Consider the following 17,856-nt stretch of genomic DNA (forward strand, 5'->3'; position numbering starts at 1 on the left):
ATTGTGGATTATTCTCATTCCTACCACTTTGGATCTTTACGAAAATAGAAGCGTACATGCATGAACAGAAATGCAGAAAAAAATTTTTACAAGAACAAATTATTTCCCTAGAAGTACTATATCTAGATATGCAATCTTCCCAATGGTAAGGACTGCAAATACTTTAGCACAACGGAGCAAAATTTTTAAATGCTGATATATGGGAGGCAAATTATAAAGTAGACTAAGTGAGGAGACATAGGTTTTAATCTGGACCCAGTGACTTTGTGTAGTCTCTTCACACTTGTAGGCTGATTTCCTCATCTGATGTGGTTAGTTTGAAATTTAGATCAATCTTAATTAGCATGGAAGCTCCCAGAGGACAAAGGATTTTAGTCTGGTTCAAGACTACTGCCAGCACTTAGGTCAGTGACTCTTATAAACCACACAATAAATGTGAGTCCAATAAATGGACCATCTCTAAATCTCCTATAACAATTTATTTACGATATATATACCTGAAAACCTGATTCGTGGGGCACTATGACGGTGACAACATCATGACGTATATTCAGAATACAAATACAAAAAATTAAGCCCCAATTTCTGTAATCAGAGGCCACAAAAAACTAATTTCTCTTAAACCTTGAGAAATGCTAAAATAAAAGTCTGTACCACATGCTGTGGAAGGAATTTCCAACCCCAGAAGTTAAGGTATGAAACATTTGCAAGAGAACACCTAATTTAAAGCACTATTCAAATCAGTTTTGCAGCAGTGTCTACGCTTACTATTATTAAAATCTAAAAGGCTACTCACTGTAAAACTGAAGAAAGATACTCTCTTAAATGCAAAGTAATGTTTCCAAATCAATCCATAAGGCTAGCTTAAGTACCTCTTGAGATCAGAATCAGGTATAACCCTTTCATCACTAAATACTAAACGACCCTGGCAATGCACTCTGATCACTTAGTATTGAAGTATACACGTGGGGTTTAAAGATTTGAGATTCATCCCTGAAATAAGACTTTATTCCTGTCAAACTAAAAATTTTTTTGACAACTCATCATCTCAAAGACATGATTTTTCCCCCCTGAAAACTTTAGTAACAATACCCAGTTTCCTTATACAATTCTATCTGGAGCTCTAGACAATGCTCGAGTCATCATAACTTATTCTACTCTTCCTCATTCTCAAAGAATGACAACGGGCACAATTCAGAATGGGGGCTAAACATCTGAAATGCCATTTTTTTTCCACCCAAGAAAAAGAGAAGTATCAAACAGACGTAAAGCTCTGTACCTCGTTTTCCTTAAAAACCACTGACTAAAGACTTTTCTCTCCAAGACAATTAAAAATTCCAGAGGCAGCCCAGAAACCAGGGCGAGAAAGGTCATTGCTGCCGTCCTTAGGGAGACAGTGTGGGCAGACGACTAGAAGTGAGGATAGAAAAGTGCAGGCTCCCAAGCCTGGCTGCCTGCGTTCAAGCCACTTCCTGAAGCCAAGATTCTACCAAAGACACCTGGCTCTACGTCAGTTACCTCACCTGAAGGATGGGCAAGTCACTTAACTGAAGGTGGCTCCTGCTCCAGGGCCTTCAAAACCAGAAGAGCAACTACTCCAAAAGGTGGGTGTGAGGATCACAAGAGAAAACACTAAGGAAAAGGCTCTCTGGCTCTCGGAAGCACGAAACAAATGACTGCCGCTATTGTTACTCCTCATAAACTCGGGATAAGGGATCAAACGATGAGAAAGGGAGGCCGCCTGAAGTTAAAGGAAAGCAAGCGACGTGGGCAAAAAGGAACCAGGCGGACGCGGGGACACCAAAAGGCGGCGGAGGACGTGAAGAAGGCCGAGCCAGGGCGCCGAGGAGTTGCCCCGCGGCATGGAGGGCTTCAGGGAGGAAAACTGGGCCCGCGGCGGCGCCGAGCCGGGAGTCAGGCTGAGGGCCGCCCAAGCGGAGGCGGACTGCGTCTGAGGCGGGGCCCCAAGGCGGGAACCCCGGACCCAGCCTGTGGGACGCAAGCTGCGAGCGGCGCCTGGGCCCCAAGAAAACGGAAATGAGCGGCCCGAGAACCCACAGGAGGCCGCGGCCGAGACCCGGCCCGGTCTCATTCAAGCCGCCTTCCCTTCCCCCTTCTCCAACCCCATGCGGTCCGGGTTCTTGGCCGCCGCACCTCCTCAGCCCACCCTCCACCTCGGTTCTCCGCGCAGCAGGCTTAGCCTCTGGGACGTCGGAGTGCCGAGATGTAAGGCGGAGCAGTGCCCTTACCTGAGCTCCCCGGGGTTGAATCGCTCACCGTCTCCCCCGTCCCCACCACGCTCCGCCATTACAGAGGGCCGCTTTCATCCACCCGCCGACTGGGCGTCCCCTATTGGTCGGGTGGATCGTCAATCCCGTGAGAGAAAGGCGGAGATAGCGGAGACTTGTGAGGTGATTAGTCAAAGTCTCCATCAATCGCCGAGCTGAGGGTGGTGTCTGCCTTATTATTGGTGAAAGGGCCCGCCGACTTTAAAAGCGGTATGGAGACAGTCAGTTGATTGGTCGCTCAGAGGCTTTATGGGAAAACGAGACACTAGCAACGAGGAGCCTCCGGCGCCCTCTCGAGGTTAGCGAAACTAGGTCCTCCCACGTACGGCTAGGCCTGCGGTAGCCACGTGTCTGTCGGCTTCCAGGAAAGTCAATTGTGGGGCCATATTGTCCTTGTACCGGTCATATTGGCTCGGGCCTTGACCATTTCTATTGAGTGAGCCAATCAAAAATCGACCTGGGTCGCCGGTAAACCAATCACAGAGTTGTTGTAGAAACGAGCTGTTTCCCAAATTTTTAGAATCTAGAGTCCTAAGGGGCCACCAGTTTATACCTGTGTTATTAAATGATACATTACTAACCACAAGAATACCTGTTAAATTGTATTCAATATTAGTTGCAGGCTGATGAGTGTTACAAATTGCTCTATTAAGTTGGGGGAAGGAAACGTCTTGGCAATTTATAATTTAAACCATACGTCCTTCAATTTTAATGTATACTTGTGTAAAATTAGCATACCCTAATACTTCCCTGGTGGCTCAGAAGGTAAAGCGTCTGTCTGCAATGCAGGAGACCCAGGTTTGATCCCTGGGTTGGAAAGATCCCCTGGAGAAGGAAATGGCAGCCCACTCCAGTATTCTTAACTAGAAAATCCCATGGACGGCAGAGCCTGGTAGGCTACTGTCCATGGGGTCTCAAGAGTCGGACACAACTGAGCGACTTCACTTTCACTTTCAATACCCGAGGAATTCTGAATATTTATTAAACTTTTTCTTAAAAACAAAAACCTTCGGATACTGGGTTTTCAAAGGCACGATGAAGAGGAATTCCACCATTCAGATAAAATCAGATCAGATCAGTCGCTCAGTCGTGTCCAACTCTTTGCGACCCCATGAATCGCAGCTCACCAGGCCTCCCTGTCCATCACCAACTCCCGGAATTAACTCAGACTCATGTCCATCGAGTCAGTGATGACATCCAGACATCTCATCCTCTGTCGTCCCCTTCTCCTCTTGCCCCCAATCCCTCCCAGCATCAGAGTCTTTTCCAATGAGTCAACTCTTAGCATGAGGTGGCCAAAGTACTGGAGTTTCAGCTTTAGCATCATTCCTTCCAAAGAAATCCCAGGGCTGATCTCCTTCAGAATGGACTGGTTGGATCTCCTTGCAGTCCAAGGGACTCTCAAGAGTGTTCTCCAACACCACAGTTCAAAACCATCAATTCTTCGGCGCTCAGCTTTCTTGACAGCCCAACTCTCACATCCATACATGACCACAGGAAAAACCATAGCCTTGACTAGACGAACCTTTGTTGGTAAAGTAATGTCTCTGCTTTTGAATATGCTATCTGGGTTGGTCATAACTTTCCTTCCAAGGAGTAAGCATCTTTTAATTTCATGGCTGCAGTCACCATCTGCAGTGATTTTGGAGCCCAGAAAAATAAAGGCTGACACTGTTTCCACTGTTTCCCCATCTATTTCCCATGAAGTGATGGGACCGGATGCTATGATCTTTGTTTTCTGAATGTTGAGCTTTAAGCCAACTTTTTCACTCTCCACTTTCACTTTCATCAAGAGGCTTTTGAGTTCCTCTTCACTTTCTGCCATAAGGGTGGTGTCATCTGCATATCTGAGGTGATTGATATTTCTCCCGGCAATCTTGATTCCAGCTTGTGTTTCTTCCAGTCCAGCATTTCTCATGATGTACTCTGCATATAAGTTAAATAAACAGGGTGACAATATACAGCCTTGACGTACTCCTTTTCCTGTTTGGAACACTCTGTTGTTCCATGGAAGTCAAGAAACACCTGAAGTAACAGGCAAATTTGGCCTTGGAATATGGAATGAAGCAGGGCAAAGACAAATAGAGTTTTGCCAAGAAAGTGTACTGGTCATAACAAACACCCTCTTCCAACAACACAAGAGAAGACTCTACACATGGACATCACCAGATGGTCAACACCAAAATCAGACTGATTATATTCTTTGCAGCCAAAGATGGAGAAGCTCTATACAGTCAGCAAAAACAAGACTGGGAGCTGACTGTGGCTCAGACCATGAACTCCTTATTGCCAAATTCAGACTTAAATTGAAGAAAGTAGGGAAAACCACTAGACCATTCAGGTATGACCTAAATCAAATCCCTTATGATTATACAGTGGAAGTGAGAAATAGATTTAAGGGCCTAGATCTGATAGATACAGTGCCTGATGAACTATGGAATGAGGTTCGTGACATTGTACAGGAGACAGGGATCAAGACCATCCCCATGGAAAAGAAATGCAAAAAAGCAAAATGGCTGTCTGGGGAGGCCTTACAAATAGCTGTGAAAAGAAGAGAAGCGAAAAGCAAAGGAGAAAAGGAAAGATATAAGCATCTGAATGCAGAGTTCCAAAGAATAGCAAGAAGAGATAAGAAAGCCTTCCTCAGCGATCAATGCAAAGAAATAGAGGAAAACAACAGAATGGGAAAGACTAGAGATCTCTTCAAGAAAATCAGAGATACCAAGGGAACATTTCATGCAAAGATGGGCTCGATAAAGGACAGAAATGGTATGGACCTAACAGAAGCAGAAGATATTAAAAAGAGGTGGCAAGAATACACAGAAGAACTGTACAAAAAAGATCTTCACGACCAAGATAATCACGATAGTGTGATCACTCACCTAGAGCCAGACATCCTGGAATGTGAAGTCAAGTGGGCCTTAGAAAGCATCACTACGAACAAAGCTAGTGGAAGTGATGGAATTCCAGTTGAGCTATTCCAAATCCTGAAAGACGATGCTGTGAAAGTGCTGCACTCAATATGCCAGCAAATTTGGAAAACTCAGCAGTGGCCACAGGACTGGAAAAGGTCAGTTTTCATTCCAATCCCAAAGAAAGGCAATGCCAAAGAATGCTCAAACTACTGCACAATTGCACTCATCTCACACGCTAGTAAAGTAATGCTCAAAATTCTCCAAGCCAGACTTCAGCAATATGTGAACTGTGAACTTCCTGATGTTCAAGCTGGTTTTAGAAAAGGCAGAGGAACCAGAGATCAAATCGCCAACATCTGCTGCATCATGGAAAAAGCACGAGAGTTCCAGAAAAACATCTATTTCTGCTTTATTGACTATGCCAAAGCCTTTGACTGTGTGGATCACAATAAACTGTGGGAAATTCTGAAAGAGATGGGAATACCAGACCACCTGACCTGCCTCTTGAGAAACCTGTATGCAGGTCAGGAAGCAACAGTTAGAACTGGACATGGAACAACAGACTGGTTCCAAATAGGGAAAGGAGTATGTCAAGGCTGTATATTGTCACCCTGCTTATTTAACTCACATGCAGAGTACATCATGAGAAACACAAGGCTGGAAGAAGTACAAGCTGGACTCAAGATTGCCAGGAGAAATATCAATCACCTCAGATATGCAGATGACATCACCCTTATGGCAGAAAGTGAAGAGGAACTAAAAAGACTCTTGATGAAAGTGAAAGTGGAGAGTGAAAAAGTTGGCTTAAAGTTCAACATTCAGAAGACGAAGATCATGGCATCTGGTCCCATCACTTCATGGGAAATAGATGGGGAAACAGTGGAAACAGTGTCAGCCTTTATTTTTTGGGGCTCCAAAATCACTGCAGATGGTGACTGCAGCCATGAAATTAAAAGATGCTTACTCCTTGGAAGGAAAGTTATGACCAACCTAGATAGCATATTCAAAAGCAGAGACATTACTTTTGCCAACCAAGGTCAGTGTAGTCAAGGCTATGGTTTTTCCAGTGGTCATGTATGGATGTGAGAGTTGGGCTGTCAAGAAAGCTGAGTGCCGAAAAATTGATGATTTTGAACTGTGGTGTTGGAGAACACTCTTGAGAGTCCCTTGGACTGCAAGGAGATCCAACCAGTCCATTCTGAAGGAGATCAGCCCTGGGATTTCTTTGGAAGGAATGATGCTAAAGCTGAAACTCCAGTGCTTTGGCCACCTCATGCAAAGAGTTGACTCATTGGAAAAGACTCTGATGCTGGGAGGGATTGGGGGCAGGAGGAGAAGGGGACGACAGAGGATGAGATGGCTGGATGGCATCACTGACTCAATGGACATGAGTCTGAGTGAACTCCAGGAGTTGGTGATGGACAGGGAGGCCTGACGTGCTGCGATTCATGGGGTCGCAAAGAGTCGGACACAACTGAGGGACTGAACTGAACTGAACTGATAACATTTAGCATTATAGATATAATATGTCTTACATATTTTATCTTATTTCTTTTCCTATCAACTCACTTTATTGTTGTTCATTCTGAAGTACTTTAAACTATAAACATCATAATATTCCATCCCTAAAAAATATTAAATCAGTATTTATATATCTCTTAAACAAAAATCCCACATATCAAAAATAACATTTTCACATCTACCAAAGTCATAGTAATATCAAATCCATATTCAAGTTTCCCCAACGGTCCCTAAGATGTCCTTTTGAACTGGTTTGGTCAAATCCGAATCCATTTCAGAATCATGTGATGTGTCTCGTTGCTATGTCACTTAAGACTGTTAGCCTAGAACAGTCCCTCTTTCTCATGACACTGACTTGCTGAAGACCCCTGGCCAGTTTCACCTTTTGAATCTGATTGCTTCCTCTAACACTGTAATTTTTATAAGCTGGAAGTTAGATCTGAAGACTGGATCAAGTATAAACTGAACATTTTTATCAAGAACTCTTTCTAAATAGTAGTGTGTATCTCACACTAGGAGACACATACCTGAATTTCCTACCCTTAATGACTGACATTGGGCTAAAGGGGATGACGGCTCAATCCTTACATTGTAATGTTATCTGCACTATTAATAATTATTTTTGGGCAACAGTCATAAACCAGGCCCATCTCCAACAAAATTTAACAAATATCACCCTACCTAATAACCATTAACCTAATGGTTTAATGATTGTATCTTTTTCTGAATCAGTACTTTCCTTTGGGGTAGAAAAACAGTGATTTTCTAACTATATGTTATCTTCTACATTTACTAACTAAAAATTATTCTGAAAGTTAAAGATTTCTTTCAACAACGGGGCTATTGCCCCAAATTACAGTTTCTATGCTTCTGCCGCTGCTGCTGCTGCTAAGTCGCTTCAGTCGTGTCCGACTCTGTGCGACCCCATAGACGGCAGCCCACCAGGCTCCACCGACCCTGGGATTCTCCAGGCAAGAACACTGGAGTGGGTTTGCCATTTCCTTCTCCAATTCATGAAAGTGAAAAGTGAAAGTGAAGTCGCTCAGTCGTGTCCAACTCTTAGTGACCCCATGGACTGCAGCCTACCAGGCTCCTCCGTCCATGGGATTTTCCAGGCAAGAGTACTGGAGTGGATTGCCATTGCCTTCTCCATTTCTATGCTAAAAGTGGATAAACACTTAGTTCTTTCCCTTTACTTATCAACTTTCAAAATAAAATGATGGTTTGATAGCCATCTCAACTGAGGACAAATTGGTTTTTCTGACATCTTTAAGTATTACTATGGACTCATGGGTTTTTAATTATTCAGTCCATTTCAAATAACTACAATGAATAATTTTTGAGGCTAGAATTTTCATACGTTATCCATTTTCTTTTCACAACAATCATCTAAGTAAGGTAACATCACTATCTCTTTCACATATCAAGAAACTAGGACAAAGAAATAACTAATATAGTAACCTCAATGTCCAGTTGGATACAGAATCCAATAGAATAGGAATGCAGGAATGCATTCATGTTTTTTAATCAGTTTCTCCTGAATGTAGCTCAGTTCAGTTCAGTCGCTCAGTCGTGTCTGATTCTTTGTGACTCCATGAATTGCAGCACGCCAGGCCTCCCTGTCCATCACCAACTCCCGGAGTTCGCTCAAACTCATGTCCATCGAGTCAGTGATGCCATCCAGCCATCTCATCCTCTGTCGTCCCCTTCTCCTCCTGCCCCCAATCCCTCCCAGCATCAGAGTCTTTTCCAATGAGTCAACTCTTTTCATGAGCTGGCCAAAGTATTGGAGTTTCAGCTTTAGCCTCAGTCCTTCCAATGAACACCCAGGACTGAACTCCTTTAGGATGAACTGGTTGGATCTCCTTGCAGTCCAAGGGACTCTCAAGAGTGTTCTCCAACACCACAGTTCAAAATCATCAATTTTTCGGCACTCAGCTTTCTTGACAGCCCAACTCTCACATCCATACATGACCACTGGAAAAACCATAGCCTTGACTAGATGGACCTTGGTTGGCAAAGTAATGTCTCTGCTTTTGAATATGCTATCTGGGTTGGTCATAACTTTCCTTCCAAGGAGTAAGCATCTTTTAATTTCATGGCTGCAGTCACCATCTGCAGTGATTTTGGAGCCCCAAAAAATAAAGGCTGACACTGTTTCCGCTGTTTCCCCATCTATTTCCCATGAAGTGATGGGACCAGATGCCATGATCTTCGTCTTCTGAATGTTGAACTTTAAGCCAACTTTTTCACTCTCCACTTTCACTTTCATCAAGAGTCTTTTTAGTTCCTCTTCACTTTCTGCCATAAGGGTGATGTCATCTGCATATCTGAGGTGATTGATATTTCTCCTGGCAATCTTGAGTCCAGCTTGTACTTCTTCCAGCCTTGTGTTTCTCATGATGTACTCTGCATGTGAGTTAAATAAGCAGGGTGACAATATACAGCCTTGACATACTCCTTTCCCTATTTGGAACCAGTCTGTTGTTCCATGTCCAGTTCTAACTGTTGCTTCCTGACCTGCATACAGGTTTCTCAAGAGGCAGGTCAGGTGGTCTGGTATTCCCATCTCTTTCAGAATTTCCCACAGTTTATTGTGATCCACACAGTCAAAGGCTTTGGCATAGTCAATAAAGCAGAAATAGATGTTTTTCTGGAACTCTCGTGCTTTTTCCATGATGCAGCAGATGTTGGCAATTTGATCTCTGGTTCCTCTGCCTTTTCTAAAACCAGCTTGAACATCTGGAAGTTCACAGTTCACGTATTGCTGAAGCCTGGCTTGGAGAATTTTGAGCATTACTTTACTAGCGTGTGAGATGTGTAGCTCAGTACCAGTCAATAAATGTCAATATGCAAATTAGTTAATGATTATCATTTCTAATTGACACCTAAAAACATTCTAATACCTACTGAAGACTTCTGGATAAAGTAATATTTGGGATTAACTTCAAAATAAACAAAGATGGGGAGCACCAAAGTCAGGGAGAGAATGTGAGGGGAGGGGAGCAGATTACAGTTGAAACAAGGTTGACTGTATCTTGATAACTGTTGAAGCTAGGCAATGGGGAGATGAAGGTTTGTGATACTATCTTCTCTGCTTTTTAACATTGAAGTTGGCCATTAACAGAGAAAATATTCTAAGCCCTTGAAATATTAAAACCTAAGAAACTTTCTAAAAGTATTTAAACTGATAACTAAAATAATAATGTACTATCGCTGTTGCAACAACTCATCATCTTAGAAGTTACCTGAACTCTCCATTACACAAATGTATCACACCAAGTGTTCTGATTTTGAATTCAGAAGATAATTCATTTGTCCATTTGGCAAACCCATTCATTTGCCCATCTGACAAACATTTAGTGAACACTTATGTGTGCCAGGGATTATCATAGTTGCTAAAGACACTGTCCGTGGAGTACATAGTCTAGAAGGGAAAGCAGATAAACCAAATCTAAGACAGTAAAAATTGTTGTGACTGACCATGATGAGACTTTTAGCTAAGACAATGACAGCAAGACTGGAGAAGAGGGGACAGGTTCAGGAGCTATTTTTTTTTTCCAATTAGAAGTTTATTTAATTCAAGTTGGTCAAAGATCAGAGATATGAAATGTTGCAAATATATCATCAAAGATAAGCTCTAAACAAATACTACTACTAAGTCACTTCAGTCGTGTCCGACTCTGTGCAACCCCATAGACGGCAGCCCACCAGGCTCCCCTGTCCCTGGGATTCTCCAGGCAAGAACACTGGAGTGGGTTGCCATTTCCTTCTCCAATGCATGGAAGTGAAAAGTGAAAAGTGGAAGTGAAGTCGCTCAGTCGTGTCTGACCCTCAGCGACCCCATGGACTGCAGCCTTCCAGGCTCCTCCGTCCATGGGATTTTCCAGGCAAGAGTACTGGAGTGGGGTGCCATTGCCTTCCCCAAATCTTCTATAGATTCATCCTTATTACACGTAGGTCTAAAAATATATAGAACTTTTCAGAAAAATATTTTTTAAACAGAATGGAATCACCACAAGGAGGCCACAGATATGATAGCCAAAAAAAGACTTTAGAAACTTTTAACTATTTGTTCACTTTTCTGCAAACTTTTTTGTGAGTAACCCTTGCTTGAAATCCACTGTTCCTGGTATCTCAGATGGTAAAAAAAAAAAAAAAAAAAAAATCTACTTGCAATTCAGGAGATTCAAGTTCAACCCCTGGGTTGGCAAGATCCCCTGGAGGAGGAAATGGCAACCCACTCCAGTATTCTTGCCTGCAGAATTCCGTGGACAAGGACCACTGCAACTTCTCTGTCATAAGCTGTCTAGGTTTGAATCCTGGGTCCACCTTTTACCAGCTGTGTAATTTGGGACAATTTATTTCCAGCCTTTGTGCCCATGTTTCCTCTTTCTTAAAATAGAAATAATAATTATATCTCCACAAAGAGTTTATGTGAGGGTTAGATGAATGTAAGCCCATTTAAAATGTTTAGAACAGGGCTTAGAGTAAGTGCTCAATAAACATTAGCCATTACCATTTTTATAAATATACTTTTTATTCTTATTATTTTATCTCTTCTTACTGTCTTTCTTAGGTCTCTGTGTCTGAATCTTTGTCTCTGTTTTACCTGTTCTCTCTGTCGCATAAACTGCTCCAATTTTCTCATTGGTTATCTAAATATCACTTAGCTAAGTAATAAACAGGGCCTTCCCAGGTGACTCCGTGGTAAAGAATCCACCTGCAAAGCAGGAGACTTGAGTTTGATCCCTGGGTCAGGAAGATCCCCTGAAGAAGGAAATGGCAAACCACACCAGTCTTGTTTCATGGGAAGTCCCTGGACAGAGGAGCCTGGTGGGCTATAAGCCATAGAGTCACAAAGACTAAGCGACTAAACAACAGCAACAAAGTAATAAATACAAACTATTAGTCTGATGTCCAATTCATAATGCACATGTCTGGTAAAAATAACCAATATAAATTGGAACTGAAAATCCCTACCATTGCATGTGGTAAAAGGTGGTATTGACCAAAACTTTACTGAGATAAAATTTTAAGATCAAATCTTAAAGTGCAAATCTGTAAAATTTGACCAAGGAATCTTAGACGTGGTAGAAATAACAGTCATTGAAGAAACCTCACACAAACAATATAAGTGGTAAAATCTGATACAGACAGAACTGCTGGATGACTCAATTCTTCACTTTGAAAAATTTTGTAAATTTATTTTTTAATTTCACTTTGAAATTTAAATAGAGAATTAATTCTGTCAGAAATAACTTCAGTAAATTAAAAAAAAAAACTAATAGTGAAGCAAATGGAAAAATCTTATCTAATATAGAAAACTATTCCAGAAATTTATTGGTGTTTGGGGGTGATTATTTATTGGAGTTTATTATACACTGGATTTTTCTTCCTGTAAATGCTTTCTCAATGAACATATAACAGTGTTGGTATAATTTTGATTCAATGTCAAAATGCCATTAGGAGAACTTCCCTGGTGGCCCATAGCTAAGACTCCATGCTCCCAATGCAGGGGATTGGGTTCCATCCCTGATCAGAGAACTAGAGCCCGAGTGCTGAAATGAAAAGATCCCGAATGCCCCAACTAAGGATTCCACATGCCCCAACTAAAGATTGACGATCTGGCATGCTGCAGCTATGAACGGCACCGCTAAGTAAATAAATAAAATGCCACTGGCATCCAAAGAATTAGGGTCAGGATGAGGGTATGGATCAAGGTGCATGTGTGTGTGTATTCAGTGCACACATGTGTACAAGAGAAGTTTGGGAAAAGCAAAAGGTAGTGTGGCCTCCTAATGAGAGCGCATGTCGAATATCCCCCATGCTATGAGTAATCTGTTAACCTAGCTGATGGGCCACAGATAGAGTAGTGCACAGGCATCGGGGTCAGGTAGACTTGGGTTGAAAGAGGGTTCCAGCACTCACAAGCTCTCACCCTGCAAAAGTCACCACCTCCCAAGCTTCAGCGTCCTCCTCTGAAAGCAAGAATGTCAACAGGACTAACCTCGTGAGTGTTATCAGGAGGACCCCCTGAGACAATGCCCCTGGCAGGTACCTGACTTGCAGTCTTGCTCTCAGAATGGATGCTAGCCACCATTATTTGTGAGTGTTCTACTTTTGCTCTTGAAGTTACTCATCCAGCTGGCAGTCAGTGAGATGAGTAACTTCTGAACCGGGACTTTTTCATATATTTCTTCACTCCCTGCCACCCCCAGCCCAGTTTCCAGGACCCCAGCATAATGCCATATTTTATCATATTATCCCAGTGATTTTTAGCTGTATGTTGAGTGCCTATTACAGAAAGAGACACAAAAGGGGAGAAAGAAAGGGGGTTGGGGGTTGGGGCTGAGACATATGGGGTGCATCAAAGGGCCGCCAGACAGCTGGTGAGCAGGGAAACACTCCTGGGTTCTGGGTCTTAATTAGCTGACAGGTGGGTCAAGGCTTGGAAGAGGTGGGAAACAGTATGTTGTTTACCGCCAGAATGAGAGGCTGCCCCAGGCCAGGTTCCCTAACACTCCCACTCCTCCTGGCTGAGTTAGTACAAGTGAAGATGGTGCTCCCCTTCACCTTGCAGAAGCCCTGGGCCAAGGGAAGAGGAGCTTTGCAGAACAGATTAGATAATTACAACTTCCAAGAAAGGCTCTGAGCCACTTTGCCTTCAGCTCGCACTCCACTTCCTCCGGTCCCATTTTCCCCGACACTAAAATACAGCTGGGAAAGACAGCTCGGTGCCCTCACAGTCGCTGTGGCTTCCTCAAGCCACGGCCTGCTCTTTGATGAGCCTGCGGGGCTGTAATTCTCATCACCTGACATTTATGGGAGGCGGCGTATTAGCAAAAGGCTTTACAGCCATTTTTATGAGGGCTGCCTCCCTGAGACCTGTCAGGTATAATCACCCAGGCCAAGCAGAAGGAAAGAGCAAAGACACGCAAGTAATGGCTCTGGGCCCCTGGCCCACAGAGCGCCCACAACGGAGCCCACAGGTGCCACATTTCTTCTATCGCGTATCACGGCTGATTGGTTTGCCCTCCTAGCCCTGGCAGCTGTCAGTCATCCTCTGCCACCTCCAACTCATCAGCTGGTCCTGAAGCTGCAAATCCCAAAGGCACCTCCTGTCCATTCATTTCTGCCCATCGCCACGGCAACACCCTGGTCCAGCTTGCCTCTCACACAGCCCCTGCCTAGCTCTGCCTCCTAGTCTTTTTTTTTTAAGATTAAAAAAAATTTTTTAAGGCTTCTTTGAATTTGTTACAATATTGCTTCTGTTCTATGCTTTGTTTTTTTAGCCCTGAGGCATGTGGGATTTCAGCTCCCCTCCAGGGACTGAACCCGCATCCCCTGCATTGGAAGACAAAGTCTTAACCACTGGACCACAAGGGAAGTCACATGCCTCCTAATCTTGTCCCCTGCCCTAACTTGGGAGACAGTGATCTTCTAGATGTTTACTTATTTCTTTCCTGTACGTACCTTGTAAACTTTCTGCTATAAGTATTGCTACTCCAGCTTTCATTTGATTTCTATTTTCATGAAATACCTTCTCCCATCTCCTTACTTTCAGTCTGTAAGTATCCCTAGGTCTGAGGTGGGTCTCTTGTAGACAGCATGTATTCGGGTCTTGTTTTTGTATTCACCCAGCCAGTCTATGTCTTTTGGTTGGTGCATTTAATCCATTTACATTTAAGGTAATTATCAGTATGTATGATCCTATTACCATTTTCTTAATTGTTTTGGTCTGTAAAGCTTTTGATTTCTCCATCAAATTTGAACAGAGTTTTGCTGGGTAGACTAGTCTTGGCTGTAAGTTCTTCCCTTTCATTACTTTAAATATATCATCCCACTCCTTTCTGGCTTGCAGAGTTTCTGTTGAGAAATCAGTTGAGAACCTTATGGGAGTTCCCTTGTATGTTATTTGTCATTTTTCCTTTGTTGCTTTTAACATTTTATCTTTCTTTTTATCACTTTGATTACTGTGTGTCTTGGTGTGTTCCTCCTTTGGTTTATTCTTCCTGGAACTCTCTGCAGTTTTTGGATATGGTTGACTATTTCCTTTCCTGTGTTAGGAAAGTTTTCAGCTATTATCTCTCCAAATATTTTCTCAGGTCCTCTCTCTCTCTCTCTCTCTCTGGGACCCCTACAATGAGGATGATGGTACATTCATTGTTGTTCCAGAGGTCTCTTAGGCTGTCTCCATTTTTTATTTTTCATTCTTTTTTCTATATTCTGTTTTGCAGCAGTGATTTCTACCATTATGTCTTCCAGGTCACTTCTCTGTTCTTCTGCATTAATTATTCTGTTAGTGATTCCTTCTAGTGTATTGTTTACCTTTCTTTGTTGGCTCTTTAGTTCTTCGGTAAAATTTCTTGCATAGTCTCCATTTTTTCCCCCCCAAAATCCTATATCATCTTCACTATCATTATTCTGAATTCTTTTTCTGGAAGGTCACCTATCTCCACTTCATTCAGTTGTTTTTCTGGGGTTTTATCTTGTTCCTTCATCTGGAACATAATCCTCTGCATTTTCACTTTAACTTTCTGATTATGTTTTTGTTCTGGAGACTCAGTTGTAGTTCTTCTTGCTTCTTGTCTGCCCTCTAGTGGAAAAGGCTATCTAAAAGGCTTGTTCAAGTTTCCTGATGGGAGGGACTGGTGGTGGGAAAAACTGGGTGTTGCTCTGGTGGGCAGGGCTGCAATCAGTAAAACTTTAATCCAATGTCTGCTGATGGGTGGGGCTGCACTCCCTCCCTGTTAGTTGCTTGGCCCTGGAGTCTATAGCCTCTGCTGCTGCTGCTGCTAAGTTGCTTCAGTTGTGTCCGACTCTGTGCGACCTAAGCTAGGGCTAATGACGTCTTCCAGTAGGGCCCACACCAATGGGCACTTCCCAGAACTGTTGCTGCCAGTTCCCCTGTCCCTGTGGTGAGCCACTGCCACCCCATACCTCTGCAGAAGACCCTTCAACACTAGCAGGGAGGTCTGGTTCAGTCTCTTGTGGTGTCACTGCTCCTTTCCCCTGGGAGATCCAACCAGTCCATTCTGAAGGAGATCAGCCCTGGAATTTCTTTGGAAGGAATGATGCTAAAGCTGAAACTCCAGTACTTTGGCCACTTCATGCGAAGAGTTGACTCATTAGAAAAGACTCTGATGCTGGGAGGGATTGGGGGCAGGAGGAGAAGGGGACAACAGAGGATGAGATGGCTGGATGGTATCACTGACTCGATGGATGTGAATCTGGGTGAACTCCGGGAGTTGGTGATGGACAGGGAGGCCTGGCGTGCTGTGATTCATGGGGTCGCAAAGAGTCGGACACGACTGAGTGACTGAACTGAACTGAATGTGTACAAGATTTTGTGTGTACCCTCCAAGAATGAGGTCCTCATCCCCTCAGTCCTCTGAGAGTCCTGCAATCAAATCTCACTGGCCTTCAAAGTCCCATCCCCTGGGAATTCCTAGTCCCTTTCTGAACCCCCAGGCTGAGAAACCTGATGGGGGCCTAGACCTTTTACAACAGAGGGAGAACGTCTTTGGTATTCCTATTCTCCAGTGTGTGGGTTGTCCACCCAGTGGGTATGGGATTTGATTTCGTCATGACTGCACCCCTCCTACCATCTCAGTGCAGTTTCTCCTTTGTCTTTGGATGTGGGTTATCTTTTTTTGGTGGATTCCAACATCCTGCTGTCTATAGTTGTTCAATAGCTAGTTGCAATTTTGGTGCTCTCACAGAAGCAGATGAGTGCACATCCTTCTACTTCACCATCTTGAACCAATCCTAAGCCTTATGATACTTTTGGGAAAGTCTATTGTAAATTCTAAGACAAAAAGGTCCTACTGAGAGAATAATCTTTTAAAAACAAAAACAGCGATGTTTCAACAGCTTCCTCTATTGCTAAGATTTACTCAGAAGAAAATCCAAGTTCCTTTGCAGACTGCAGGGTCCCTCCATGACCCAGGTCCCTCCCCTCCCCTCTGGCCTTCCCTCCATGCTGACCCCTGCTCCCATATCAAGTTCAGGGACCCAGCAAGCAGGTTTATACTCACTACTCAATCTTCTCACAGAGCTCTAAGCTCTTCTCTCAGCTGGTTTTGTCTCAACCTTCCAGTCTCAGCTCACATGTCACCTTCCAGCTCCCCAAGTCTTAAATTGCCTGTTAAGTGCTTTCAGAGCCCACCGAACAAACTTTAAATGTCTCTCTCTCTCTTTTATTTTTTAACAAGTACATACGGCTTTATTTACTTTTGGCTGTGCTGGTCTTTGTTGCTTCACATAGGCTTTCTCTAGTTGTGGCGCGTGGGCTTCTCTCGGTGGTGGCTTTTCTTGTGGAACACAGGCTCTAGGCACACAGGCTTCAGGAGTTGCAGCATGCAGGCTCAGTAATTGTGACTTGCTGGCTCCAGGGCATGCGGGCTTCAGTAGCTGTGGCTCTTGGGCCCTAGAGCGTGCAGGCTTCAGTAGTTATGGCATGCTAAATGTTTCTTATTTGCTGACTTACACACAGTCTGTCTCCTTTGCTAGAATGTACATCCCAAAGCAGAACCTGGACGTGTATTTTTCACTGTTACACTAATCCCTAGCACCATCGGCACAGGGTGTAGGCAAAGTATACTTACACACAATAAATACGTATTGAAAATTAAATGAAAGGATGAAGCAATCCACCGAAAAGCCGATCCTCCTCTCAAACTCCCTGCTAGTCTTCATCATAACCGGTAGAGGGCAGCAAAGACCCTGTGTTATCTGACTTCTGAGGTTTCCACCAGAAACCAGAAAACGTACTCTCCTTTGCCAAATAGCAGCCTCAGATTTATCAGGAATCTTGGGGAAATGTCTTGCCTTAAACTTTCTTTCCTCTGCTTATTCCTGAAGCCCTCTTTTCTCTGAGTCATTTACAGATTTTTTTTTTTTTTTAATGATTTCAGGAACAATGATCCTTAGGAATGAAAGCAGATGTTGTATTGACCAATGGCCTGGAGCCTTACCTTCCTGCCAGACGAGTTAGTGTGGAAAAAAGACACTCCTGTCATAGCTGACAGCTGTGTGGGTCTTAAGGATTTAGGCTCTCCCTTATGGTGTTTGGGAAGGAGCAGGTACCAGCTAGACAGCTGCTGTTTATGTTTTGAGCACTTGTAAAA

General features: G+C 43.4%; 1 protein-coding gene across 9 annotated transcripts in view; it reads right to left on the minus strand.

Moving 5' to 3' along the window:
- The window catches only part of TCERG1 (transcription elongation regulator 1), a 51,769-nt gene extending 49,364 nt beyond the window's left edge, over positions 1-2,405 (minus strand). For all 9 annotated transcript variants that reach the window (XM_006069386.4, XM_006069387.4, XM_006069385.4 and 6 more), the window contains exon 1: positions 2,250-2,405. In XM_006069386.4, coding sequence (XP_006069448.1) covers positions 2,250-2,308 — 59 coding nt within the window. In that variant the 5' untranslated portion in view covers positions 2,309-2,405. The remainder of the gene's footprint in view (positions 1-2,249) is intronic.
- Between the last annotated feature and the right edge of the window lie 15,451 nt (positions 2,406-17,856).

Source organism: Bubalus bubalis, chromosome 9 (assembly GCF_019923935.1).
Source record: "Bubalus bubalis isolate 160015118507 breed Murrah chromosome 9, NDDB_SH_1, whole genome shotgun sequence".
NCBI lineage: Eukaryota > Metazoa > Chordata > Mammalia > Artiodactyla > Bovidae > Bubalus > Bubalus bubalis.